General features: G+C 43.5%; 1 protein-coding gene across 1 annotated transcript in view; it reads right to left on the bottom strand.

Moving 5' to 3' along the window:
• The window catches only part of LOC141147976 (uncharacterized), a 488,999-nt gene that overhangs the window by 422,840 nt on the left and 38,219 nt on the right, over positions 1–27,940 (bottom strand). Inside the window, exon 3 of the mRNA XM_073635132.1 lies at positions 5,902–6,192. Within this exon, the coding sequence (XP_073491233.1) occupies positions 5,902–6,192 (291 nt within the window). The remainder of the gene's footprint in view (positions 1–5,901; positions 6,193–27,940) is intronic.

Below are 27,940 nucleotides of genomic sequence, written 5' to 3'. Positions count from 1 at the left end.
GTTTCTTGGGACTGATCCCTTAAAGACTGCTGCTGATGCTGAGTGCCAGGCTCCACCTCCATACTGACACAATCTTCCTCCTCCTCCTCCTCCTCCTCGTCCTCTTCCTGTGTGATCGGCGGGCACGCAGGAACACTGTCTGGATAAAGGGGGCCTTGAGAGCTAAGGAAGTCCTCCTCTTCCTGCCTCTGTTCTGCCTCAAGTGCCCTGTCCATTATTCCACGCAGCGTGTGCTCCAACAGGTGGACAAGGGGGACAGTGTCACTGATGCATGCACTGTCACTGCTCACCATCCTCGTGGCCTCCTCGAATGGTGACAGGACAGTGCATGCATCCCTGATCATGGCCCACTGGCGTGGGCAAAAAAAATCAAGCTCCCCTGACCTGGTGCCATAGTCGCACAGGTACTCATTGATGGCCCTCTGCTGCGTGTGCAGCCGCTGCAGCATGGCCAACGTTGAGTTCCACCTGGTGGGCATGTCACAGATTAGGCGGTTCTTGGGCAGGTTAAACTCCTTTTGGAGGTCCGTCAGCCGAGCACTGGCATTATATGACTGGCGGAAATGCACACAGACTTTCCTGGCCTGCCTCAGGACATCCTGTAAGCCCGGGTACCTGCCCAAGAACCGCTGCACCACCAAGTTAAGGACGTGAGCCAAACAGGGCACATGGGTCATTTGTCCCTGTCGGAGGGCAGAGAGGAGGTTGGTGCCATTGTCGCAAACCACCATTCCTGCCTTAAGTTGGCGTGGCGTCAACCACCTCTGAACCTGCCCCTGCAGAGCTGACAGAACCTCTGCCCCAGTGTGGCTCCTGTCCCCCAAGCACACCAGCTCAAGCACCGCATGGCATCTTTTGGCCTGCGTACTTGCGTAGCCCCTTGAACGACTACGGAGCACCGCTGGTTCCGAGGAAGAGGCCATGGAGGAAGAAGAAGAGGAGTGGGTGGAGGAGAGAGGTGTGTCACAATCAGCATTTTGGAGGCGTGGTGGCAGAACAACCTCCAACACTACTGCACCTTGTCCTGCATCCTTCCCAGCTGCCAGCAGAGTCACCCAATGTGCCGTGAAACTTAGGTAACGTCCCTGTCCATGCCTGCTGGACCATGAGTCAGCGGTAATATGCACCTTACCGCTGACCGCCCTGTCCAGCGAGGCATGGACATTGCCTTCCACATGCCGGTAGAGAGCCGGAATCGCCTTCCGTGAGAAAAAGTGGCGTTTGGGTACCTGCCACTGAGGAACCGCACATTCCACAAACTCACAGAAGGGGGCAGAGTCTACCAACTGAAAAGGCAGCAGTTGAAGTGCTAGCAATTTTGCCAAGCTAGCATTCAACCGCTGGGCATGTGGATGGCTGGGAGCAAACTTCTTTCGGTGGTGCAGCAGCTGGGGCAGGGAAATTTGCCTGGTACAATCTGACGTCGGTGTACCAAAAGAAGATTGCCCACAAGTACTTGGCTGTGACACACCTAATTCTACACCTTCATTCCTCTCACTGCAGGTCTCAGAGAGGACTGGAGGTGTAGTGGGGTTGGAAATCTCAGCTGATGAGGAGCAAGGAGAGATCCTCTTTGTTCTTTGGTGTGGGTCTTTTAGATACGCTTGCCAATGAACTGCATGGCAGGTCAACATATGTCTGGTCAAGCATGTGGTACCCAAGCGGGAGATGTTTTGGCCACGTGAGATACGCTTGAGACATATGTTGCAAATAGCAGCGGTGCGATCTGATGCACTCGTCTCAAAAAAGGCCCACACCAAAGAACTTTTTGAATAACGCGCAGAGACTGCAGCACCCTGCACATGTGGAGCTTTGGGGTGTGATGCAGTCAATGTGCTGCCCTTAGGCTGGCCCCTGGAGGGCATCCTGCCTCGTTGGTGATGTGCCGCCTCCTCCTCCTCCTCCTCCTCCTCTCTCCTATCAGGCACCCACGTTGAGTCAGTGACCTCATTATCCCCTCCCTCCTCATCACTGGAGCAAACCTGGCAGTATGCTGCAGCAGGGGGAGCATGACTGCCAGATTGCTGTCCTTCTTGGGCACCCCCTCTGTCCGTGCTCATGTTACTGCCTTCATCGAGCTCAGTATCATCATCAGAGCCTTCCAAACGCTGGGCATCCTCCTGGAGCATGTACCCAACACTGTGGTCAAACAGTTCGAGGGAATCCTCATGAGGACATGGTGGAGCTAGGGAAGGAGTCACTGATGACATTGAGCTGAGGGAAGAGGCCGCTGCTTTGCCAGACAAAGCACCCTGGGCATGGGTGAGAGAGGATGAGGAGGATGAGGACGGCTTGGTCATCCACTCGACCAAGTCTTCTGCATGTTGCGGCTCAACACGGCCAGCTGCCGAAAAAAAGGCCAAGCGTGTCCCATGGCCACGTGCTGATGAGGATGCACCGTCTCCACGACCAGCACTAGACACAGAGCCTGCTTGCCCTCTCTTATTGGCTTGTGACTGTCTGCCTCTCCTTCTTGGCCTTCCAGACATACTAATGGCCTGTAGCTGCACTAAGCTGGGATAGAACACCAGTACTTTTCTTCAGGTAGCTTTATATACTGTAACCAGACAAGCCTGCCTGTCAGTAGGAAGATAACAGGAACGGATCTAGCTGAACACTGTGAGCAGGACGCACTGTACTAAATGTAAATAGTCTAGCTGCCTGACCGTGGTACTAATAGGATCAAATAGAACACCAGTAATTTTCTTCAGGTAGCTTTATATACTGTAACCAGACAAGCCTGCCTGTCAGTAGGAAGATAACAGGAACGGATCTAGCTGAACACTGTGAGCAGGACGCACTGTACTAAATGTAAATAGTCTAGCTGCCTGACCGTGGTACTAATAGGATCAAATAGAACACCAGTAATTTTCTTCAGGTAGCTTTATATACTGTAACCAGACAAGCCTGCCTGTCAGTAGGAAGATAACAGGAACGGATCTAGCTGAACACTGTGAGCAGGACGCACTGTACTAAATGTAAATAGTCTAGCTGCCTGACCGTGGTACTAATAGGATCAAATAGAACACCAGTAATTTTCTTCAGGTAGCTTTATATACTGTAACCAGACAAGCCTGCCTGTCAGTAGGAAGATAACAGGAACGGATCTAGCTGAACACTGTGAGCAGGACGCACTGTACTAAATGTAAATAGTCTAGCTGCCTGACCGTGGTACTAATAGGATCAAATAGAACACCAGTAATTTTCTTCAGGTAGCTTTATATACTGTAACCAGACAAGCCTGCCTGTCAGTAGGAAGATAACAGGAACGGATCTAGCTGAACACTGTGAGCAGGACGCACTGCACTAAATGTAAATAGTCTAGAAGATAACAGGAACGGATCTAGCTGAACACTGTGAGCAGGACGCACTGCACTAAATGTAAATAGTCTAGAAGATAACAGGAACGGATCTAGCTAAACTGAATACAGTGTATATATATATATATATGCAACACCTGGGATGCATATATATACACAATACACTGTAAGTGCAGCTAACTGACTGACTGTTCTGCCTAATCTATCTAACTCAAATCAAATGACACTGTCTGTCTCTCTCTCTCTCTCAATGAACGCTGGAACACACACTACACAGGGCCGCCGTGCAGGTGGCCTTATATAGTGTGGGGCGTGTACTAAATCCCCTGAGCCATAATTGGCCAAAGCCTCCTTGGCTTTGGCCAATTATGGCTCTCTGTTCAGGCGGCGCTGTGATTGGCCAAGCATGCGGGTCATAGTGCATGCTTGGCCAATCATCAGCAAGCAATGCACTGCGATGCCGCAGTGAATTATGGGCCGTGACGCGCCACACGAATTTGGCGCGAACGGCCCATATCGTTCGTAATTCGGCGAACGGGCGAACAGCCGATGTTCGAGTCGAACATGGGTTCGACTCGAACACGAAGCTCATCCCTATTCAGGATGTATATAGCGCCAACAGTTTACACAACGCTTTACAACATGGGGGCAAGACAGTACAGTTACAATACAAATCAATACAGAATACAGGAATTAGAGGGCCCTGCTCGTTAGAGCCTACAATCAAGAAGACATCCACCAGCTCTGTGATGTCTTCATGGAGGAGTGGAAGAGGACTCCAGTGGCAACCTGTGAAGCTCTGGTGATCTCCATGCCCGAGAGGGTTAAGGCAGTGCTGGAAAATAATGGTGGCCACACCAAATATTGACACTTTGGGCCCAATTTGTATATTTTCACTCACTTCTGTTGCCAGCGGTTTAGACATTAATGGCTATGTGCTGAGTTACTTTGAGGGGACAGCAAATTTACACTGTTATACAAGCTGTACACTCACTACTTTACATTGTAGCAAAGTGTCATTTCTTCAGTGTTGTCACATGAAAGGATATAATAAAACATTTACAAAAATCTGAGGGGGTGTACTCACTTTTGTGAGATACTGTGTATATATATATATATATATATATATATATATATATATATATATATATATATATATCTATATATATACTGTATATACTCGAGTATAAGTCAAATTTTTCAGCACATTTTTTTGTGCTGAAAGTGCCCTCCTCGACTTATACTTGAGTCAAGCACTTTTCTGCAGCAAAAAAATTAATTTTCCGAACCGAATTTGGGGCCCCGTTTCTCAGGGCCACTTGGTGCTGGGAACCCCAAATTTGGTGTGCAAAGCCAGTGGAACTGGTACCACAACATATCCAAAGCTGAAGTTCCTAGCACTAAGTGGCCCCGAGATACAGGGCCCCAAAATCGGTTCGGAAAATGTCATTCTCTGCTGCAGAAAAGTGCTTGACATTTTCTGAACCGACTTTGGGGCCCCATATCTCAGGGCCACTTGGTGCTAGGAACCCCAAATTTGGTGTGCAAACCCAGTGGAACTGGTACCATAATATATCTAAAGCTGGAGTTCCTAGCACCAAGTGGCCCTGAGATACGGGGCCCCAAAACCATTTCAGTAAATGTCATTCTCTGCTGCAGAAATGTGCTTGACATTTTCTGAACTGATTTTTGGGGCCCTGTATCTCTAGAAACCCCAGCTTTAGAAATTTTATGGTGCTAGTTCCACTGGGTTTGCACACCAAATTTGGGGTTCTTAGCACTAAGTGGCCCCGAGATATGGGGCCCCAAATTCAGTCAACTGTGTCCATCTGCAGCAATGTCATTTCGGGACCCTTTGGGTTCAGAGACCCCAAATTTTGGCTGCAGCTAGGGGGCATCTAGGAACCCTTAACTACCGAGTTTGAAGTTCAGGGGACCTATGGCTGCAAATGGGCACAGTGGGGCATGCAAATAGCACAGTGATGCTGCAAATGGGCATTGTTGACCCTCTTTTCCACTTACAGTAGCTGTGCATTTCTCACCCTCGTCTTACTCGGGTCAATAATTTTTTCCCATTTTTTTGTGGTAAATTAGGGCCTCGACTTATATTTGGAACGACTTATACTCGAGTATATACGGTATATTCCTTAATAGTCTTAAATGATATACTGTATATCCACTTGTGTGCACCAAATGCATAGATCAGAGCTGTGGAAGCCTAGCAGGTTCTGTCTGCTTCGAGCGCGCTCATTGCACACTTCCAGCACACTGACCGAGCTATCACTAACAGCTCTCAGACAACGCTTCTGATAGGAGTTAGCGGAATGAGCTCCTGATCATATGAACACTGTGAGAGCCAATCACAGCAGTTACATGATACAGAAGACATGCTGCCTCCTGGGCATAAAGGCCCACTTAAAGGGCCGCTAGGAAGCAGCGTTAGGTTGTAACATTACACTTATTGCTCAAAAAAAGACTTATCTGTGGTGTAGCTTGCAGTTTATGTTTTGTTACCAATTATTGTTTTTTTTGTTTTGTTTTTTTTTACAATAGACAGTACAGGATTGTTTGTGGGTCTTACCTTGATAAACCAGCTGAAGGTCTTTTTGTACAGACGGTGAGAGTGTCTCATGTCGGACTAAACAGGACAACATTTTTGGTGACACATCAGTTGGTATCTTCCATTTTCTGTTAACAGAGTAAGTACCATCCTCATTAGTGTGATATGCAGACAGTACTGAGTCCTCTATGATTGTGCGATCCTGTAGCATTTCCACTGAGATATCTCTGGGGTAGAAACCAGTCACTGAGCACAGTGCAACGCTGGTCTTGTCCTCCTTTTCCACCTTCTCAATCATAACCGATGGAGTTGCTGAAAGGAACAGTAAACCTTGATGAGTTATGGAAGTAGTAAAGTCTTGTACCTTAAGCTACCATTTAAGTTTAACCACTTCAGCCCTGGAAGATTTGGCTACTCAATGACCCGGCCATTTTTTGCGATACAGCACTGCGTCATTTTAACTGGTAATTGTGCAGTCATGCAATGCTGTACCCAAAGGAACTTTTCGTCCTTTTTTTGCCCACAAATAGAGCTTTCTTTTGGTGGTATTTGATCACCTCCCTTTGCACTATAAACAAAAAAAGAGCGACAATTTTGAAAAAAAAACAATATTTTTTACTTTTTGCTATAATAAATATCCCCAAAAATGTTTTTAAAAAACTCATTTCTTCATCAGTTTAGGCCAATATATATTCTTCTACATATTTTTCGTTAAAAAAATCGCAATAAGCCTATATTGATTGGTTTGCGCAAAAGTTATAGCATCTGCAAACTATGGGAAAGATTTATGGCATTATTATTATTTTTTTTTTTACTAGTAATGTTGGTGATCTGTGATTTTTAGCGGTATTGCGACGGACAGAACACTTTTGACACATTTTTGGGACCATTGATATTTATACAGCGATCAGTGCTATAAAAATGCACTGATTACTGTGTAAATGTCACTGGTAGGGAAGGGGTTAACACTAGGGGGCGATCAGGCTGTGTGGCTGTGCAAGGGGTTAACTGTGTGTTCTCTCAGTGTGTTCTAACTGTATGAGGATAGGACTGAATAGGAGAGGAGACATATCGCTGTTCGTACTCACTAGGAACAAACAACATGTCTTCTCTCCTCTGACAGCACAGGGGTTTGTGTAAACACACGATTGCGTGTGGCCAGCGGCGATCGCGACCACTGGCCACACACATCGGGTCCCCCGCCGTGCAGCGGGCGCACGCCCCTCCAGTGGTGCGTGCACGCCCTCTGGCGGCTCTTAAAGGAAACCCCGTACAGTACGGGGTTTCGCACAGGGGTGCCATTCTGCCCCTGTAAATAGACGTGAGCCGGTCGGGAACTGGTTAACAGTACAACTCATATTAAAATAAATCACATCGAGCACAAAAACATATTGCAAAAAAACAACACATTAGAAAAAGCCCTTTTGATCTTATACACTCATCTATAATGGTATTCATTTTTATATATATTTTTAAAATGAAATGATTATTATTTAAAACTATAGTAAATCTGAATTTTATTCATTTTAAAATAAAATTAATTAATTAAATACACCAACTTCTCATTTTAACATATAACACCTTTAAATCAGGGTACCTATCTCTAACTCCTTGTTAAGCCCCTCAGGTGTCATACTATTTAAAGTAAATATCCAGAAGGACTCCCGCTTACATAAACGGGTAAACCTTTCACCTTCTGGGATTGACATTGATATAGACTCTATGCCAAACAGTTCCAAACCATCTGTACTAGACCCGTGTGTATGTTTAAAATGGCATGGAACACCGTGCTTATCTATTTTTTTCTATAAATCTAGGGTGCTCACTAAAGCTCGTCCGCATGGCTCGCATCATTCTACCTACAGAGAGAAAACCACAAAGGCACCTCAACAAGTACACAACAAATTGAGTGCTACAGCAAGTGAACTGCTTAATATGGAAAGTACGTATATCTCTGCTGGTGAAGGTTTTTTGGCCATGCGAATTAAACTGACACGCCTTACATTTACTCAGCTTATACTTGTGGCACCCTATAATGTTAAAAAATTGGGGAATATTTTTAGCCTTAAAAGCATGTTTTTCTCTTTTCTCTTTTATTATTGGCGGCCCGTCTAAACACTACTTTAGGTTTTTTAGGAAGAACTCTACCCAATGCTTTGTCCTGTCCTAATATGGGCCAATGTTTTTGAACCGCTTTCTTAATGGCCCAATGTTGGTCATTATATCTAGTAATAAACAGAGTCTATATCAATGTCAATTCCAGAAGGTGAAAGGTTTACCCGTTTATGTAAGCGGGAGTCCTTCTGCATATTTACTTTAAATAGTATGACACCTGAGGGGCTTCACGAGGAGTTAGAGATAGGTACCCTGATTTAAGAGTGTTATATATTAAAATGAGAAGTTGGGGTCCTTTAATTAATTAATTAATTAACTGTTATACTTAATTTTATAATTAATTTTATATTAAAATGAATTACATTCAAATTTACTATAGTTTTAAATAATAATAATTTCATTTTAAAAATATATATACAAATTAATACCATTATATTTGATTATAGATGAGTGTATACGATCAAATGGGCTTTTTCTAATGTGTTGTTTTTCTGCAATATGTGTTTGTTCTCAATGTGATTTATTTTAATATGAGTTATTCTGTTAACAATATTACTGCAATTAAGATCTTAATTTTTATGGCAGTTTATGTGATTATTTTCATTAGTTTTAAATTAATTCTTAATGAATACTGTATTTTAGGGTGGTTTGCTGATTACCTGTCCTTTTTAATATTAATGTTATGTGAACTCCATTCCCCTGACCTGGTTCCTTTAAGAATTTTTCCCAGGGAGGAGTTTTGGGTTCCATATACAGTTGCATAAAAAGTATTTGAACCCTTTTGGAATGATATGGATTTCTGCAATAATTGGTCATTAAATGTGATCTGATCTTCAATCACAGTCTGCTTAAACTAATAACACACAAAGAATTAAATGTTACCATGTTTTTTATTGAACACACCATGTAAACATTCACAGTGCCGGTGGAAAAAAGTATGTGAACCCTTGGATTTAATAACTGGTTGAACTTCCTTTGGCAGCAATAACTTCAACCAAACGTTTCCTGTAGTTGCAGATCAGACGTGCACAAAGGTCAGGAGTAATTCTTGACCATTCCTCTTTACAGAACTGTTTCAGTTCAGCAATATTCTTGGGATGTCTGGTGTGAATCGCTTTCTTGAGGTCATGTCACAGCATCTCAATTGGGTTGAGGTCAGGACTCTGACTGGGCCACTCCAGAAGGCGTATTTTCCTCTGTTTAAGCCATTCTGTTATTGATTTACTTTTATGCTTTGGGTCGTTGTCCTGTTGCAACACCCATCTTCTGTTGAGCTTCAGCTGGTGGACAGATGGCCTTAAGTTCTCCTGCAAAATGTCTTGATAAACTTGGGAATTCATTTTTCCTTCGATGATAGCAATCCGTCCAGGCCCTGATGCAGAAAAGCAGCCCCAAACCATGATGCCCCCACCACCATACTTCACAGTTGGAATGGGGTTTTGATGTTGGTGTGCTGTGCCTCTTTTTCTCCACACATAGTGTTGTGTGTTTCTTCCAAACAACTCAACTTTGGTTTCATCTGTCCACAGAATATTTTGCCAGTACTGCTGTGGAACATCCAGGTGCTCTTGTGCAAACTGTAAACGTGCAGCAATGTTTTTTTGGACAGCAGTGGCTTCCTCTGTGGTATCCTCCCATGAAATCCATTCTTGTTTAGTGTTTTACGTATCGTAGATTCGCTAACAGGGATGTTAGCATATGCCAGAGACTTTGTAAGTCTTTAGCTGACACTCTAGGATTCTTCTTCACCTCATTGAGCAGTCTGCGCTGTGCTCTTGCAGTCATCTTTACAGGACGCTCACTCCTAGGGAGAGTAGCAGTAGTGCTGAACTTTCTCCATTTATAGACAATTTGTCTTACCGTGGACTGATGAACAGCAAGGCTTTTGGAGATACTTTTAAAACCCTTTCCAGCTTTATGCAAGTCAACAATTCTTAATCGTAGGTCTTCTGAGAGCTCTTTTGTGCGAGGCATCATTCACATCAGGCAATGCTTCTTGTGAAAAGCAAACCCAGAACTGGTGTGTGCTTTTTATAGGGCAGGGCAGCTGTAACCAACACCTCCAATCTCATCTCATTGACTGAACTCCAGTTGTCTGACACCTCACTCCAATTAGCTCTTGGAGATCTCATTAGTCTAGGGGTTCACATACTTTTTCCACCTGCACTGTGAATGTTTACATGGTGTGTTCAATAAAAACATGGTAACATTTAATTCTTTGTGTGTTATTAGTTAAGGCAGACTGTGATTGTTTATTGTTGTGACTTAGGTGAAGATCAGATCACATTTTATGACCAATTTGTGCAGAAATCCATATCATTCCAAAAGGGTTCACATACTTTTTATTGCAACTGTATAACGTGGTAAATGAGGGGAAGGGTTTGACCTGAGGAAGGAGGCCGCCCCTGAAACATGTTGTCATAGCAGCCACCAGGGGACACAATCCACTTGTCACCACCTCCTATCGTGGCTGAGATTGATGTCATGCAGCGCCGGCTGGTCTGGGCACATGCGCGGGACGCTGCAGCAAGGATTTAAAAAAATCATCCATCCCTGCTCGTTGAGTCTTGGATCTCAGTCATTTCCACAGGCCGGGAGAGGAGGCACACATGTTGGTGTAATTGTGAAGTCTCTGCTTGTGTGTGCAACTTTTTGTTTTTATTCAAGATTTTAACTGAATAAACATTATCACACTAGGGCAGCTGTGCGCTTTCTTTCTCCTTATATGTGTTACACACCTCATAAATAGGCATGAGTCATGCCAACAAGGGGAGTCGGGTGGAAGATGGAGATGGAGTGCTGAGGAGGCTGTTGGTGGCCTTCAAGGGGGCCACCTAATTTGGGGGGGGGGGGGGTGATCTTGGCCAGGGCTCTGGTGCTGCAAGGATCCTGTCATAACACATAGAGGAAGCCCTTCATGAAGGCACAGAAGACAAACGGAGAGGACAGCAGGAGCAGATCAGCACTACTGGGAGATCTCCTGAGAGTCAGCTGGGTAGGCTGGTGAGTGTCAGTCTGGAGGACTGTAGGGAGAAGTTAGCCTGGAGGGCTAGTAACAAGGGCAGCTGCAGCCAGGTGGGTTAGCAGTGACCGAAGAGGTGGTGCTGAGATCAGTAGCCACAGGAGGAAGGGTACAAGCTGGACACTGTTATCTTTTTGCTACACAACCAAGGGGCCTTGGGTTCCTGCCTGTAATGGGCCATTGCCTTTAATCTGACTGAGTGACTGTCAGAACTTCACACAGTGATCCAGCTGGGCTCTACAAGCAATTGTGCGCTGGAGGAAGAAGTGGAGCTGTATATAGAGACTGTATATAGGAAGAGTGTCCCTGAAGTTCTGCTAAAGTTAAGTGGGTATTCCATAACCTCAGAAAATAATATAAAATTACTGCGCTTCCCTCTAACTCCAAGCTGCAGTTCTAATTCTTAGGTGTAGAATAAAATAGATAAAGTGTATAAAAGAACCGCGCTAAACACAAACCATAATCAAAATAATTGAAAAATGTATAAAGTGATCAGAAAATGCTAAACTCAAATAGCAATATAATGTGAAAAAATTAAAAAATGCGCTATGAACCACATAGAGATAATAAATTATTAAGGTAAAAAATATGAAAATTAATTAAAAAAATTGTTATATAAAGATAAAGAAAACAAAAAACACAGTCCGTGAAAATAAAGTGACTTCCGTTATCAACAGTCCTTATTAGATTATCTTCCACCCAAAGTGACTGAAGACTTTAAAGAAATCTTGTGAAAAAAATCCACCACCTATAAAGGTATATGATTACCAGAGGTAAGCTGTAATAAAGCCTTATGCCAGAGATCCACTCAATAGGGACATCACCATCTGTCTCTGCATGGAGGGGAGATCACCCGGGATTCATCAGTAGTGATTGGCTCGGTAATGGAGACCCAAGAAGATAAGAAATACATCTACCATAGTGTGAATCCGTTTGACCAGTTTATTAAAGGATAAAGTAGCACACTTACCAAAAGAAACAGTTAAAATAGCATATACAAAATCAGCCGGCCAGCCTGCAAACACCCGTTCGTTATGGAGTGGAAACGATGACGTCAACGCGTCTGCCTTCCGACGTACGTTTCGTCCTATTGGACGTTGTCATAGGAACGGGCGACGCACTGACTCATCGCTCTTTAAATACACTTGTACCGCCATACCTCGTTATGACGCTCTAGTGGCCACATCCTGCTAGGGAGACAGGAAGTACCTAGAGCAAACCAAGCCTCCCTGTGAACCAGGAAATGACGCTCATCAACCTATCTGATGCTAACAGGAAGCAGCTACACACCAAGCCTCACTGTGATACCAGGAAGTGATGCTTGTCAGCCTATCTGATGTTAGCAAAAAACTGCTAAACATAGGATAAACCTTTATATATAAAAGACACAAAACTAAAAAATTGGGCAAACTACCTGGGCCTCCCAATATAATCCCATTTGGGGAACGGACATCTGGCAAGAACAACTTATTAAGAGTCATCCTATCAGAATCTGTCCATAAAAGATTAAAAAAAACGCCATCTAGTGGAGGTCAATCAGTTAACATTATTTAAAAAATTTTAACAATTTATTTAAGAAGGTGGGTGATTTTTGCTATGATGACCACAGAGTCATGTAGCAATCCCTGGAAATTATGGATCATCTCATTCCTTCATTATTATAAAAAGGTGTTTCTTGCGTGCAGAAACCTGAAAAACTTATAAAACAAATAAACTAAAACAGCCGTAAACCCATACGTGCCCCAAAAAAAGGGGGGGTTTATTAGGCCTACTCAGCCACCCTACAAGAGAGATGGAATTATAAACTAATTAAGGAGGGCCTTAACTAGGGATGGAGCATATCAGATGTTAAGTGAACCTAAATGGGTATCCTACCTGGTAATTCCAATAAGACATTAGCACTCATTACAAAAACCAGGCTTCTATATGACAACTCAGCCACCATTCCAGGGGAGTTGGAATATTCCGAGAAAAACTTTATAAGGGATAGGGCATATCAAATAGTCGCTGAACCTACATGGATGTCCTAACCGGTATACTCTGTAAACAGTATGGAAGTCATTACAAAAAACCTAGACAATATAAGGTATGATACATATGTGTCCCCAAAATAGGGCCATACATCATCCCAACATAATGACCACAACTGTTAAAGTCAAAAACAATATGTGGCCAAAAAGGGGGACAAAACCAGTGAGAGCTGGTGGACATTACCTAGTTGGCAATAGAGTAAGGCCACCAAAGGGTCACAACGGGTTTACATTGGGCAGCAAGATCCAAAAAAATTTATAAATAATTAATAATCCTAGACTATCACAATCAATAAGTACATTTTCATATATATATACTCTCATAGTCCTATAAGCGTGTTGTAAACAAATAAGTTCATGAATTGTCAAGAAAGGCATTGAGGTCTACCTCAACGTTGAGCCCAAACGGAGTATAACACCTAAGCCTGTATATCCAGGCCATCTCAAGCCTAGAGATCCCCCTTAATAGGGAACCACCTCTCCAGGGTGTGGTATATCTATCAATCCCCAGAAAGATGGTCTTCTTAGGGTCTCGATTATGAGTTTCGAGATAATGTCTGGAGACTGGATGTTTAGGAAAACCTGCCAAGATGTTGGTTACATGTTCGTTGAGCCTTACGGAGAGAGGGCGCTTTGTCCTCCCTACGTATTGCAATCCACAAGGGCATTGCAATAAATACACCACACGCTCAGTAGAACATGTGATAAAAGTTTTAATTTCAAATTCGGCCAACGTACTGGTGGAAATGAACTTGTGTGTCCTCCTGTGTGTACATCCACTCAGAGAGCATATTCTACATTTTTTACATTGGTAGAAACCAGTCATATACTCAAAAAAACCCCTCTTAATTGGGGGAGGGTCAAGGATATTGGGGGCCACTCTCCCTCTGAGTGAGGGGGCACCTTTATACACCATTTGTGGTTTTGCCGGGAGAATGGTACCCAATACAGGGTCATTACGAAGGACATGCCAATATTTATTAATCAGCCTCGCTACATTTCTATGCTGCAAAGAATAGGTAGTTATAAACGGTACAGATGGTGTCCTGTCCACATTGGGAACCTTATCACTAAGTAGAGTGCGCCTATCAATGGTAGCGACCTCATCCAATGTGGTTCTAAGGGACACCTCAGGGTAGCCTTTCTCGAGAAAACGTTCAATCAAGACATTAGCCTGAGTCATAAATTCCTCATGATCTGAACAATTCCGTTTCAGGCGTATGAGCTGGCTTTTCGGTACTGACCTTAACCAGGCTTCATGGTGGCAACTATCTGTAGGTATGTAAGAATTACGATCAGTATTCTTAAAATAGGTTGCTGTAGAAAGTTGCCCATCTTTAATACTTATCTTAAGATCTAGGAAGTTGATTTCAGTCTGACTTGCCTCGTAAGCGAATCTTATGCCACGATTATTGTCATTTAGCATATTCATAAAGATGTCTAGATCATGGCGATCGCCATCCCATAGGAGGAGGACGTCATCTATATATCTAGCCCACAAAGCCACCTGTGGTTTCTGATGGGCATAGATGACATCCTCCTCCCATAGGGCCATAAAGAGGTTAGCCAGGCTCGGGGCGTATTTAGCCCCCATGGCGACGCCTCTATCTTGTCTATAGAATTGACCTCCAAACCAAAAGTAGTTCCGGGTAGCTACAAAATGAAGTAACTGCATGATGAAACAAATCTGTTCATCAAATAATGCAGAGTCGCGCCTTAAATAATACTCTACAGCGAATAACCCCAGATTATGTGGTATCACTGTATATAATGAGGCGACATCAGCTGTCACTAGCCAACACCCTGATTTAGGGGTAACATTAGAAAGTAGGTTGATCACATGACGAGAATCTCTTAAATATGACGGCATTTTGGAAACCAAGGGTTGTAAAAAGAAATCAATATACCTGCCCACCCGGGATGAGATAGAATCAATGCCACTAACAATAGGGCGTCCCGGGGGGCAGGTGGGATGCTTGTGGATTTTTGGCAAATAATAAATAACTGGGGTGCGTGGGGCCTTAGGAACCAAATATGATCTCTCCTTGCCATTCAAGATACCCTGCTCAAAGCCATATTGGACAATTGCTTCGAGTTCCCTTTTATATTGTGCCTTGGGGTCTGATCTAAGGGGGGTGTATGTGTCACGATCACCCAAAATCTTCGACATCTCCGCAAGATAGTCCTTCTTGTCTAACACAATAATACCCCCCCCTTTATCAGCGGAAGGAAGACCATCTTTCTGGGGATTGATAGATATACCACACCCTGGAGAGGTGGTTCCCTATTAAGGGGGATCTCTAGGCTTGAGATGGCCTGGATATACAGGCTTAGGTGTTATACTCCGTTTGGGCTCAACGTTGAGGTAGACCTCAACGCCTTTCTTGACAATTCATGAACTTATTTGTTTACAACACGCTTATAGGACTATGAGAGTATATATATATGAAAATGTACTTATTGATTGTGATAGTCTAGGATTATTAATTATTTATAAATTTTTTTGGATCTTGCTGCCCAATGTAAACCCGTTGTGACCCTTTGGTGGCCTTACTCTATTGCCAACTAGGTAATGTCCACCAGCTCTCACTGGTTTTGTCCCCCTTTTTGGCCACATATTGTTTTTGACTTTAACAGTTGTGGTCATTATGTTGGGATGATGTATGGCCCTATTTTGGGGACACATATGTTTCATACCTTATATTGTCTAGGTTTTTTGTAATGACTTCCATACTGTTTACAGAGTATACCGGTTAGGACATCCATGTAGGTTCAGCGACTATTTGATATGCCCTATCCCTTATAAAGTTTTTCTCGGAATATTCCAACTCCCCTGGAATGGTGGCTGAGTTGTCATATAGAAGCCTGGTTTTTGTAATGAGTGCTAATGTCTTATTGGAATTACCAGGTAGGATACCCATTTAGGTTCACTTAACATCTGATATGCTCCATCCCTAGTTAAGGCCCTCCTTAATTAGTTTATAATTCCATCTCTCTTGTAGGGTGGCTGAGTAGGCCTAATAAACCCCCCCTTTTTTTGGGGCACGTATGGGTTTACGGCTGTTTTAGTTTATTTGTTTTATAAGTTTTTCAGGTTTCTGCACGCAAGAAACACCTTTTTATAATAATGAAGGAATGAGATGATCCATAATTTCCAGGGATTGCTACATGACTCTGTGGTCATCATAGCAAAAATCACCCACCTTCTTAAATAAATTGTTAAAATTTTTTAAATAATGTTAACTGATTGACCTCCACTAGATGGCGTTTTTTTTAATCTTTTATGGACAGATTCTGATAGGATGACTCTTAATAAATTGTTCTTGCCAGATGTCCGTTCCCCAAATGGGATTATATTGGGAGGCCCAGGTAGTTTGCCCAATTTTTTAGTTTTGTGTCTTTTATATATAAAGGTTTATCCTATGTTTAGCAGTTTTTTGCTAACATCAGATAGGCTGACAAGCGTCACTTCCTGGTATCACAGTGAGGCTTGGTGTGTAGCTGCTTCCTGTTAGCATCAGATAGGTTGATGAGCGTCATTTCCTGGTTCACAGGGAGGCTTGGTTTGCTCTAGGTACTTCCTGTCTCCCTAGCAGGATGTGGCCACTAGAGCGTCATAACGAGGTATGGCGGTACAAGTGTATTTAAAGAGCGATGAGTCAGTGCGTCGCCCGTTCCTATGACAACGTCCAATAGGACGAAACGTACGTCGGAAGGCAGACGCGCTGACGTCATCGTTTCCACTCCATAACGAAAGGGTGTTTGCAGGCCGGCCGGCTGATTTTGTATATGCTATTTTAACTGTTTCTTTTGGTAAGTGTGCTACTTTATCCTTTAATAAACTGGTCAAACGGATTCACACTATGGTAGATGTATTTCTTATCTTCTTGGGTCTCCATTACCGAGCCAATCACTACTGATGAATCCCGGGTGATCTCCCCTCCATGCAGAGACAGATGGTGATGTCCCTATTGAGTGGATCTCTGGCATAAGGCTTTATTACAGCTTACCTCTGGTAATCATATACCTTTATAGGTGGTGGATTTTTTTCACAAGATGTCTTTAAAGTCTTCAGTCACTTTGGGTGGAAGATAATCTAATAAGGACTGTTGATAATGGAAGTCACTTTATTTTCACGGACTGTGTTTTTTGTTTTCTTTATCTTTATATAACAATTTTTTAAATTAATTTTCATATTTTTTGCCTTAATAATTTATTATCTCTATGTGGTTCATAGCGCATTTTTTAATTTTTTCACATTATATTGCTATTTGAGTTTAGCATTTTCTGATCACTTTATACATTTTTCAATTATTTTGATTATGGTTTGTGTTTAGCGCGGTTCTTTTATACACTTTATTCCATAACCTCCCATCACTATCCAACTTTGATAAATAACAAAAAAATCAAATTCACGTATTGTTCTCTGTCTCAAGAGTGCCTGTGAAAAATTGGTGTGCCTGGCTGTGCAGGGTGGGGAATGCCAGTTTAACTGCAGCTCCTAAGGGGGTGAGCTACACTAATATAGAACTACTACCGTTCTAAGACCTTGTGTGTGAGTGGTCCCTTCCGAGTGGGTACCTTGTGCAAGGCTCCACCTACAACATGGGGCAGAGAAAGATACTGTATGTCATGGTTTAGTGATTGTTTGTCTTCTACAATTAGAGAGGAGTGATAAATCCATAACAGAGGAAATATGCTGGGGCACACTGCCTGGTGTGTGGTCCTGGAACCTATGGTACCCATCTGATCTTGTAAGGCCCCTTTCACACGAGGCGGACTCCGTTTCTACGGAGCCCGCCTCGGTCCGCTGGCTCCGTTGATCTCCGCTGAGCCGGCGGATGACAGGTCCCTCTCTGCTCACTGAGCGGGGAGGGGCTTGTCAGGCGCCGCTGCCGCCTATGGAGGGATCGGATGAAAACGGACAGCGTGTCCGTTTTCGTCAGATCTCACCCGATCCGATCCGCCAGCGACAGACCTGGACATAGAGCCATCAGTCTGCTTTTAGCGGATCGGACGGGGTCGGATGTCAGCGGACATGTCTCCGCTGACATCCGATGCTCCATAGGCTAACATGGATCGCCCGTTCAGGTCCGCCATCAAAACTGACAGGCGGACCTGAACGGTCCGATCGTGTGAAAGGGGCCTACGGATCACACTCTGCTGTAATATTATTATAACTACGAAATGGAAAGTCCCTCTCTCATTTACAGTTATTCCCTGAACACATGTGACATATATGATATATATATATATATATCTGTTATATGCTGAGTACGGGAAAAGGAAGGAAGTTACTAATCTTGCATTTATACGGCGATTCAATCCAATTATACTGTACAAATGTTGTTTTTCTTTTATTTCCTTTTTCGGGCAAGAATAGAATTTAAAAGGTCAGCTCTTATCTGCGTCCTCCAAAACAGTGTAAATCTGTGGACTTTACATAGATCACATAACTTAAGCTAGCTGCACACTATATCATTTTTATACTATTTCCTTGTACAACTTTCTTTTTGATGGACTAAAACCATATAATACGAGGTCACACCTAAACACTTTCATATTGTGTGCAATCAGGCAGGCCCATGCACTACATACACTATATTACCAAAACTATTGTGACGCCTGCCTTTACACACACACATGAAGTTAATGACATCCCAGTCTTATGCCCCGTACGGTCGGATTTTCCGGCGGAAAATGTGTGATAGGACCTTTTTGTCGGAAATTCCGACCGTGTGTAGGCTCCATCACACATTTTCCATTGGATTTTCCGACACACAAAGTTTGAAAGCAGGCTATGAAATTTTCCGACAACAAAATCCGTTGTCGGAATTTCTGATCGTGTGTACACAAATCCGACGGACAAAGTGCCACGCATGCTCAGAATAAAGAAGGAGATGAAAGCTATTGGCCACTGCCCCGTTTATAGTCCCGAAGTACGTGTTTTACGTCACCACATTCAGAATGATTGGATTTTCCGACAACTTTGTGTGACCGTGTGTATGCAAGACAAGTTTGAGCCAACATCCGTCTGAAAAAATCCTAGGATTTTTTTGTCGAAATGTCCAATCAATGTCCGACCGTGTGTAGGGGGCATTAGACTGTAGAGTTCAATGTTGAGTTGGCCCACCCTTTGCAGCTATAACAGCTTCATCTCTTCTGGGAAGGCTGTCCACAAGGTTTAGTGTGTCTATGGGAATGTTTGACCATTCTTCCAGAAGCGCATTTGTGAGGTTGGGCACTGATGTTGGATGAGAATGCTTGGCTCGCAGTCTCCGCTCTAATTCATCCCAAAGGTGTTCTGTTGGGTTGAGGTCAGGACTCTGTTCAGGCAGACAAGTTCCTCCACCCCAAACACGCTCATGCATATCTTTATGGACCTTGATTTGTGCACTGGTGCGCAGTCATGTTGGAACAGGAAGGAGCCATCCCCAAACTGTTCCCACAAAGTTGGGAGCATGAAGTTGTCCAAAATGTCTTGGTATACTGACGCCTTTCACTGAAACTAAGGGGCCAAGCACAACCCCTGAAAAACACACCATAACCCTCTACTTACTGTGAGATGAGGTGAGATTTTTGTGAGTGCAGGTAAATATAAGCAGGCCTAGCATGAAGCTAGGCCTGTTTGTTTTGCTCTATGGGGCTGGGAGTGCAGCATCAATTCTCTGTCACCTCCCTCTGGTTTCTAGAGGATTCTAGAAGAGAAGTGGGGAAGAGGAGTGGAGTGGCATGGTGTGTCTCAGGGAGCTCTGACCAATCCCCAGCTAGGATTGGCAGGGGGCAGGCCTCCTTGAAATACCCAGTGTCAGCCCTTCTGGGGAGGAGTTGTTGGGTGGAAGAACTGGGAGGTGGAGTACTGGGAGGTGGAGTATTAGCTGTTGTGGCCCTTAAGGGAGCCTCCCAGTCTGCGTGGGTGACCTTGGGCTTGAAGCTCGGGAGTGGAAGGGACCCTCATAAACACCACAGGGATGTCCTGACCAGGAGCAGGAGAGGACAGCGGAGTGTACTACCGGGCAAGACTCCATGAGGGATCCACCAGGTGTTGGTGAGTGACACACAGCCAGGAACGCTGGGGAGGCATGTCGGAGCAGATTGGGAGGATGCAATCTGAGATGGATGTAGAGCCAGTGAGGACTGTGGTGTCATGGGCGGTGAAGCTAGGTAGCTGTAGCCAGGGGGGCTGGCAGGACCTAAAGAGGGTTGACTGGGATCAGTAGTCCACCTAGGGCAGCTAGCACCAGAACGTTCTAATTTTTGCTACAGCAGAGGGGCCCACGGTCCCTGCCTGCAAAGGGCTGTTGCCATGGCCTGGCTGAAGCGAGAGTCAGGCCTAACCAGTTGCTAGCTGTGCCTAAACAGTTGTGCTGGAGGAAGAGGAAGAAATAGTCAGCAGCAAGAGTGGTCGGGTCTAAGAAGCTGGAGATGGAGCACTAGGTTTCGGGGCCTTTGAGGCCACTCCCCAGTCTGGGGGGGTGACCTTGGGCCTGAGGGTTCGGATGCAGGACAGTGGCCTTCTCAACAAGCAGAGAGGATCTGGACAGGAGGCACAGATATTAACCAAGGAGGACAACTACAGGAGCTAGTGTTGCCGGGCAAGTCTCCAGGAGGGATCCACTGGAGTGCAGCCAGGAGGGCTGGTGAGTGACAGGCACAGTTGGGAGAGCTGGGGAGGCATGCCAGAGTGGACTGGGAGTGTGCAGTCTGAGATGGGTGTAGAGCCAGCAGGAGAGACTGTGATGTCATGGGCAGTAAAATTGGGCAGCTGCAGCCAGGAGGGCTGGCAGGGCCTGAAGATGACTAGCTGGGAGCAGTAGTCCACCACAGGACAGCTATCACTAAAGACTTTACTATTTTTGTTGATATATCAAAGGGGCCTGCAGTCCCTGTATGCAAATGGTCAGTGCTAAGGCCTAACAGTGTTGTGTTGGGCCTAACCATGTGCTAGCTAGTCCTGGGATGTGAAGTGTTGTGCAGTAGAGAGGAAGTGAAACAGTCTGCAAGCAAGTGTTGTGCTGGAGAGACTGAAGGAGTAGTATGTACAGGGAGTGTACATAGTTCTGTCCCAAATCAAGTTGCAATTTTCTGGGCATCTCATAAATCCCTTTACCTCATCCAAGTTAATCCCCCCAATAAAGATACAAAACAAAGGACAAATCTATTCATTGTCTCAAGAGTGACTGAGGAGTGAATGCCGGGCTGGCAGAGGTGACAGGTGGACCACAATATCCAGCAGCCCCTACTGGGGCACCGCTTCACCCCCCTCCACCAAATGATTTTGATCAGCGCACAAAGCAAGGTCCATAAAGACATGGCTGAGCGAGTTTGGGGTGGAGGAACTTGACTGACCTGCACAGAGTCCTGACCTCAACCCGGTAGAACACGTTTGGGATAAATTAGCGAGAATGCTGTGAGCCAGGCCTTCTTCTCCTCACCAGTGCCTGACCTCACAAATGCACTTCTGGAAGAATGGTCAAACATTCCCATAGACACACTCCTAAACCTTGTGGACAGCCTTCCCAGAAGAGTTGAAGCTGTTATAGCTGCAAAGGGTGGGCCAACTCCATATTGACCCCTACGGACTAAGACTGGGATGCCATTAAAGTTCATGTGCATGTAAAGGCAGGCATCCCAATACTTTTGGTAATATAGTGTAGTCAAAGGTAAATCTAAAGGAAATTGAGCAACAAAAGTTGTACAATGTGCATCCAGTTTAAGATCTGAGCTATGACTTCAGATCTGCAGTTTTTCTAGGCTATTGTCTATTTTTAAAAGGAGCTAAACCTCACAAATACCTCCCTACCTCCTGGAGTAGGATCCTCAGAGTCCAGCCAGCCACTGCCAGCCATAATTGGTGGTTGGCCATGGAGATGAGGCAGGCAAGGACACGATTGTAATCCTGGGCTTCCATTACCTAGGGCTCTCTAATTGCTTATGAAACATGAGTGCCTAAAGAAAGTTTACCTCCATTTTGTTCGGTCACTTTGATCAGTAGGGGCTAAGTTTTTCTACATTGTATAATTTTAGTTCTGATTGCGAACATTTGCTTCTAAAGCCTACTGATATGTCTTATTTGAAGTAAACGTGATAGGAATAAGGACATTAAAGTATTTACATGTGAAAAAATGTAAATATGCTTTAAAACAAACCTTTACTGGCCTCTGTACCTGCAGACACCGAGGAGCAATTCATCCTGAAAGTGATATTAAAGTGGAGTTCCACCCACTTTTACAACTCTTCAGCATCCCTCACTAAACTGTGCACTGTAATCAAATTGGATATTTTTTTTTTTTTTCTCAGCACCTACTGTATATCTGCTGTATTCATTTTTCACTTCCTCCTCCCTGGCTGCGGCCCATTGCATTATTTCCTGTTTGCAATGCCTTCTGGGAAGGGGCGGCAACTTCCTCTGAAACTGCCGTTGCTATGGAAACCTGACCTGAAACCTATTACACTGCTTGTGCTGCACTAAGCATGTGCGAGGTCTGCAAGGATGAGATTCAGGAACAAATACAGTCTGGCTTCAGATGCCCAGACTTAAGATGGCCACGGCCTGCTGTAAATTTATAAAATAACAAACTACTGCTATAAACTAACAAAACAGACCTTAGTTTACAGACTAACTTTACTAGAATACATTAAGCTTGTGTATTATAGTTGTATTTTTATTTAAAAAGTATAATTTCGGCCGGAACACCGCTTTAAAGCTAAAACATTTTTTACCTTCATACATAGGAAAAAAAAAGTTTTCTATTTCTCTGCCCCCCCCCCCCCCCCCATTCCCTGTGTGAAGGGATTAGAGAGGGGAGAATAGATCCAGCATTGTGCATAGCTGCATCTACTGTATTCTCCCCTTTTTCCTCTTCACACAGCACTTGAGCAGCAGCAGGAGCCAATGGCTGTCAATCAAATGCAGTGAGGAGGAAGTGGGGGGCAGGGCTATGTCCTGCTGTCAGCTCCGGAGCATGCAGACACTGTGTGCCTCCACAGAAATCTGTTTGCTATGGGGACACATAAAGAAGAGGAGGGGCCAGGATCGCCACCGGGAGTGCTGAGAAGAAGAGGAACGGGGCCGCTCTGTGCATTACCACTGCGCAGAGCAAGTGAGTATAACATGTTTGTTATTTTATTTTTAAAAAAATTGTCTTTAGTAACACTTTAAAGATGACCACAGAAGTACCAAAGTCCTTCATAGAGTTCTCTTAGTAGCATGCCCTGTTTCCTGCTACCAGTGCACCTACTCTGTGTTTATGTAAAGATGAATAGGTGGAATAGCAGCTGTTAAGTCACTGATGGTAAGGAGAAGCAGTGAGAGCTCACAGGGTGGGCCCTTGCTTGTAGGTGGAGCAGATGGAGCTGAGTTGCTGAATCACGGATTGAAGAGGAAGAAGATGACTTGGAAGACTTTAAAACTTCTACTGTGAAATTTGAAGATAAATTTCTCCAAAGTATCTGCAGCTACAGATGTCATTGAGGGCTTGTTTTTGCTCATTTGCTGCTTGTTCAAAACATGTAAACACTTGTAATGTTCATAGTGTGGCTTTGTGTTCACATTAACCACTTCAGCCCGGGACAATTTGGCTGGTCAAAGACCAGAGGACTTTTTACAATTTGGCACTGCACTGCTTTAACTCTTAATTGCGCTTTCTTTTGATGGAATTTGATTGTCTCTGCGATTTTTATTTTTTGCGATATAAACGGAAAAAGACCGAAAATTTTGGGGAAAAAAAATGAAATTTTCTAATTTTTGTTATAAGTAAAATCCAATATACTCAATTTTAGTCATACATTTAGGCCAAAATGTATTCAGCCACATGTCTTTGGTAAAAAAATGTCAATAAGCATATATTTATTGGTTTGTGTAAAAGTTATTGCATCTACAAACTAGGGTACATTTTCTGGAATTTACGCAGCTTTTAGTTTATGACTGCCTAATTTTTTTGAGGTGCCAAAATGGCAGGGCAGAATAACACCCCCCCCCCCAAATTACATTTTGGAAAGTAGACACCCTAAGGAAATTGCTGAGAGGCATGTTGAGCCCATTGAATATTTTATTTTTTGTCCCAAGCGATTAAATAATGACAAAAAATAAATAAAATTTTTTTTTACAAAAAGTTGTCACTAAATGATATATTGCTCACATATGCCATGGTTATATGTGGAATTGCACCCCAAAGTACATTTTGCTGCTTCTCCTGAGTATGGGGATACCACATGTGTGGGACTTTTTGGGAGCCTAGCCGCGTACGGGGCCCCGAAAACCAATCACCGCCTTCAGGCTTTCTAAGGGCGTAAATTTTTGATTTCACTCCTCACTACCTATCACAGTTTTGAAGGCCATAAAATGCCAAGATGGCACAACCCCCCCTCAAATGACCCCATTTTGGAAAGTAGACACCCCAAGCTATTTGCTGAGAGGCATGTTGAGTCTATGGAATATTTTATATTTTGCTACAAGTTGCGGGAAAATTACAACCTTTTTTTTTTTTTTTTTGCACAAAGTTGTCACTAAATCATATATTGCTCAAACATGCCATGGGCATATGTGGAATTACACTCCAAAATACATTCTGCTGCTTCTCCTGAGTACGGGGATACCACATGTGTGAGACTTTTTGGGAGCCTAGCTGCGTACGGGCCTCGAAAACCAATCACCGCCTTCAGGATTTCTAATTACGTAAATTTTTGATTTCACTCCTCAATACCTATCACAGTTTCTAAGGCCATAAAATGCCAAGAAAGCACAACCCCCCCTCAAATTACCCCATTTTGGAAAGTAGACACCCCAAGCTATTTGCTGAGAGGCATGGTGAGTATTTTGCAGCTCTCATTTGTTTCTGAAAATGAAGAATGAAAAGAAAAATTTTTTTTTTCTTTTTTCAATTCTCAAAACTTTGTGACAAAAAGCGAGGTCTGCAAAATACTTACTATACCTCTCAGCAAATAGCTTGGGGGGTCTACTTTCCAAAATGGGGTCATTTGGGGGGGGGGGGTGTTTGTGCCATCTGGGCATTCCATGGCCTCCGAAACTGTGATAGGCAGTGAGGAGTGAAATCAAAAATTTACACCCTTAGAAAGCCTGAAGGTGGTGTTTGGATTTTGGGGTCCCGTACGCGGCTAGGCTCCCAAAAAGTCTCACATGTGGTATCCCCATACTCAGGAGGAGCAACAGAATGTATTTTGGGGTGTAATTTCACATATTCCCATGGCATGTTTGAGCAATATATCATTTAGTGACAACTTTGTGCAGAAAAAAAATTGTCTTTTTCCTGCAACTTTTGTCAAAATATAAAATATTCCATGGACTCGACATGCCTCTCAGCAAATAGCTTGGGGTGTCTACTTTCCAAAATGGGGTCATTTGGGGGGGTTTTGAACTGTCCTGGCATTTTATGCACAACATTTAGAAGCTTATGTCACACATCACCCACTCTTCTAATCACTTGAAGACAAAGCCCTTTCTGACACTTTTTGTTTACATGAAAAAAATTTTTTTTTTGCAAGAAAATTACTTTGAACCCCCCAAACATTATATATTTTTTAAAGCAAAGGCCCTACAGATTAAAATGGTGGGTGTTTCAATTTTTTTTTCACACAGTATTTGCGCAGCGATTTTTCAAATGCATTTTTTTTTAAAAAAAAAACACTTTTTTTCATTTCAATGCACTAAAACACACTATATTGCCCAAATGTTTGATGAAATAAAAAAGATGATCTTAGGCCAAGTACATGGATACCAAATACGACATGCTTTAAAATTGCGCACAAGCGCGCAGCGGCGACAAACCACATACATTTTTAGAAGCCTTTAAACGCCTTTACAGGTTACCACTTTAGATTTACGGAGGAGGTCTACTGTTAAAATTACTGTTCTCGATCTGACCTTTGCGGTGATACCTCATATGCATGGTGCAATTGCTGTTTACATATGACGCCAGACCGACACTTGCGTTCGCCTTTGCACGAGAGCAGGGAGGGACAGGGGTTTTTTTTTCTTTTCAATTATTTATTTTGCTTTTGTATTTTATTTTTAAACTGTTCCTTTCATTTATATATTTTTTTTATCATTTTTATTGTTATCTCATTGTTATGTAAATATCCCCTATGATAGCAATAGATAGTGACAGGTACTCTTTTTTGAAAAAATTGGGGTCTATTAGACCCTAGATCTCTCCTCTGCCCTCAAAGCATCTGACCACACCAAGATCGGTGTGATAAAATGCTTTCCCATTTTCCCAATGGCGCTGTTTATATCCGACGAAATGTAAGTCATGAAATGCTCGTAGCTTCCAGTTTCTTAGGCCATAGAGATGATTGGAGCCATCCTGGTCTCTGATCAGCTCTATGGTCAGCTGGCAGAACAACCGGCTGCATTCTCAGGTTCCCTGTTGGGACAGGAGAGCCAGAGAAAACCATGGAAGACGGTGGGGGGGGGGGACATGGGGGGCGGGGGCATTCCCTCCCACTGCTTGTAAAAGCAGTCTAGAGGCTAATTAGCCGCTAGGATTGCTTTTACATGAAAGCCGACCGCTGGCTGAAAAGAATGATACCAAGATGATACCTAAACCCGCAGGCATCGTTCTGGTATAACCACTCAAAGTCCAGCAACATACCAGTACGTTGCTGGTCCTTGTTGGGCATATATTGTAATCTTTTTTTCATGCAGCCTGTGGGCTGAACGAAAAAAAGAGATTGATCGGTGGGTATGCCCACCATTAGAATACCTCCCTTCATCCACCCATTTCTAAAGATGGGCATACACGCACCATTTTGTTTTTAACTGTGGTGGTGAAATCACCTCCTACATCGATGGAGTCACAGCTTTATGTATTGTGGGAGCAAACGCTGTTGTTGTCAATATAAATAAATCTGCGCTGCAGCTGAATGGCGTACCTGCTAAGCAAATTATGGTTAACAATAAAACAAAGTAACATTACCAGTATAACAGTAAGACATAACATACCTGAAAAGCAAATACAAAAAAAAAATAGTAAAAAATAAAACATTTTTTAATGCAACCTGTGCCTAAAATATATATATGGGGGCATCCGCCCCAAAAGTTAGGAGCAAATCACTCCTCCACCCCTGCTTCCCCCATGCTGCAGCATATATGCTCTTCTTTTTAACTGTGGTGGTGAAATCACCTCCGACAGCGCTGGAGTCACGGCTTTATGTATCGTGGGAGCAAACGCTGTTGCTGTCAAGATAAATAAATCCGTGCTGCAGCTAAATGGCGTACCTGAAAACAAAAAAATGGTTAACAATAAAACACAATAAAACATAGCCAAATAGGATACAGTAAAAAAGAGCAGAACAATAGAGAGAAAATAGAGAGAGAGAAGAGAACAATAAAACGACAACTATTTTTGTTTTTTTCATTTTATTTTTTTTTTGTGTTTTTTTATTTTTTACTTTTATTTTTTTTTACACTTTTATGCCCCATACACACGGTCGGACATTGATCGGACATTCCGGCAACAAAATCCTAGGATTTTTTCCGACGGATGTTGGCTCAAACTTGTCTTGCATACACACGGTCACACAAAGTTGTCGGAAAATCTGATCATTCTGAACGCGGTGACGTACGTCTGGACTATAAAGGGGCAGTAGCCAATAGCTTTCATCTCTTTATTTATTCTGAGCATGCGTGGCACTTTGTGCGTCGGATTTGTGTACACACGATCGGAAATTCCGACAACGGATTTTGTTGACGGAAAATTTTATAGCCTGCTCTCAAACTTTGTTTGTCGGAAAATCCGATGGAAAATGTGTGATGGAGCCTACACATGGTCGGAATTTCCGACAACAAGGTCCTGTCACACATTTTCCGTCGGAAAATCCGACCGTGTGTACGGGGCATTATTTGTAACTGTAACTGTAACTGTTCGGTTCC

The sequence above is a fragment of the Aquarana catesbeiana genome, linkage group LG06 (genome assembly GCF_042186555.1).
Source record: "Aquarana catesbeiana isolate 2022-GZ linkage group LG06, ASM4218655v1, whole genome shotgun sequence".
In the NCBI taxonomy this organism is placed as follows: Eukaryota; Metazoa; Chordata; class Amphibia; order Anura; family Ranidae; genus Aquarana; species Aquarana catesbeiana.
Note: the sequence above shows the minus strand (reverse complement) of the source record. Positions and strands in the feature narration are given on the sequence as shown.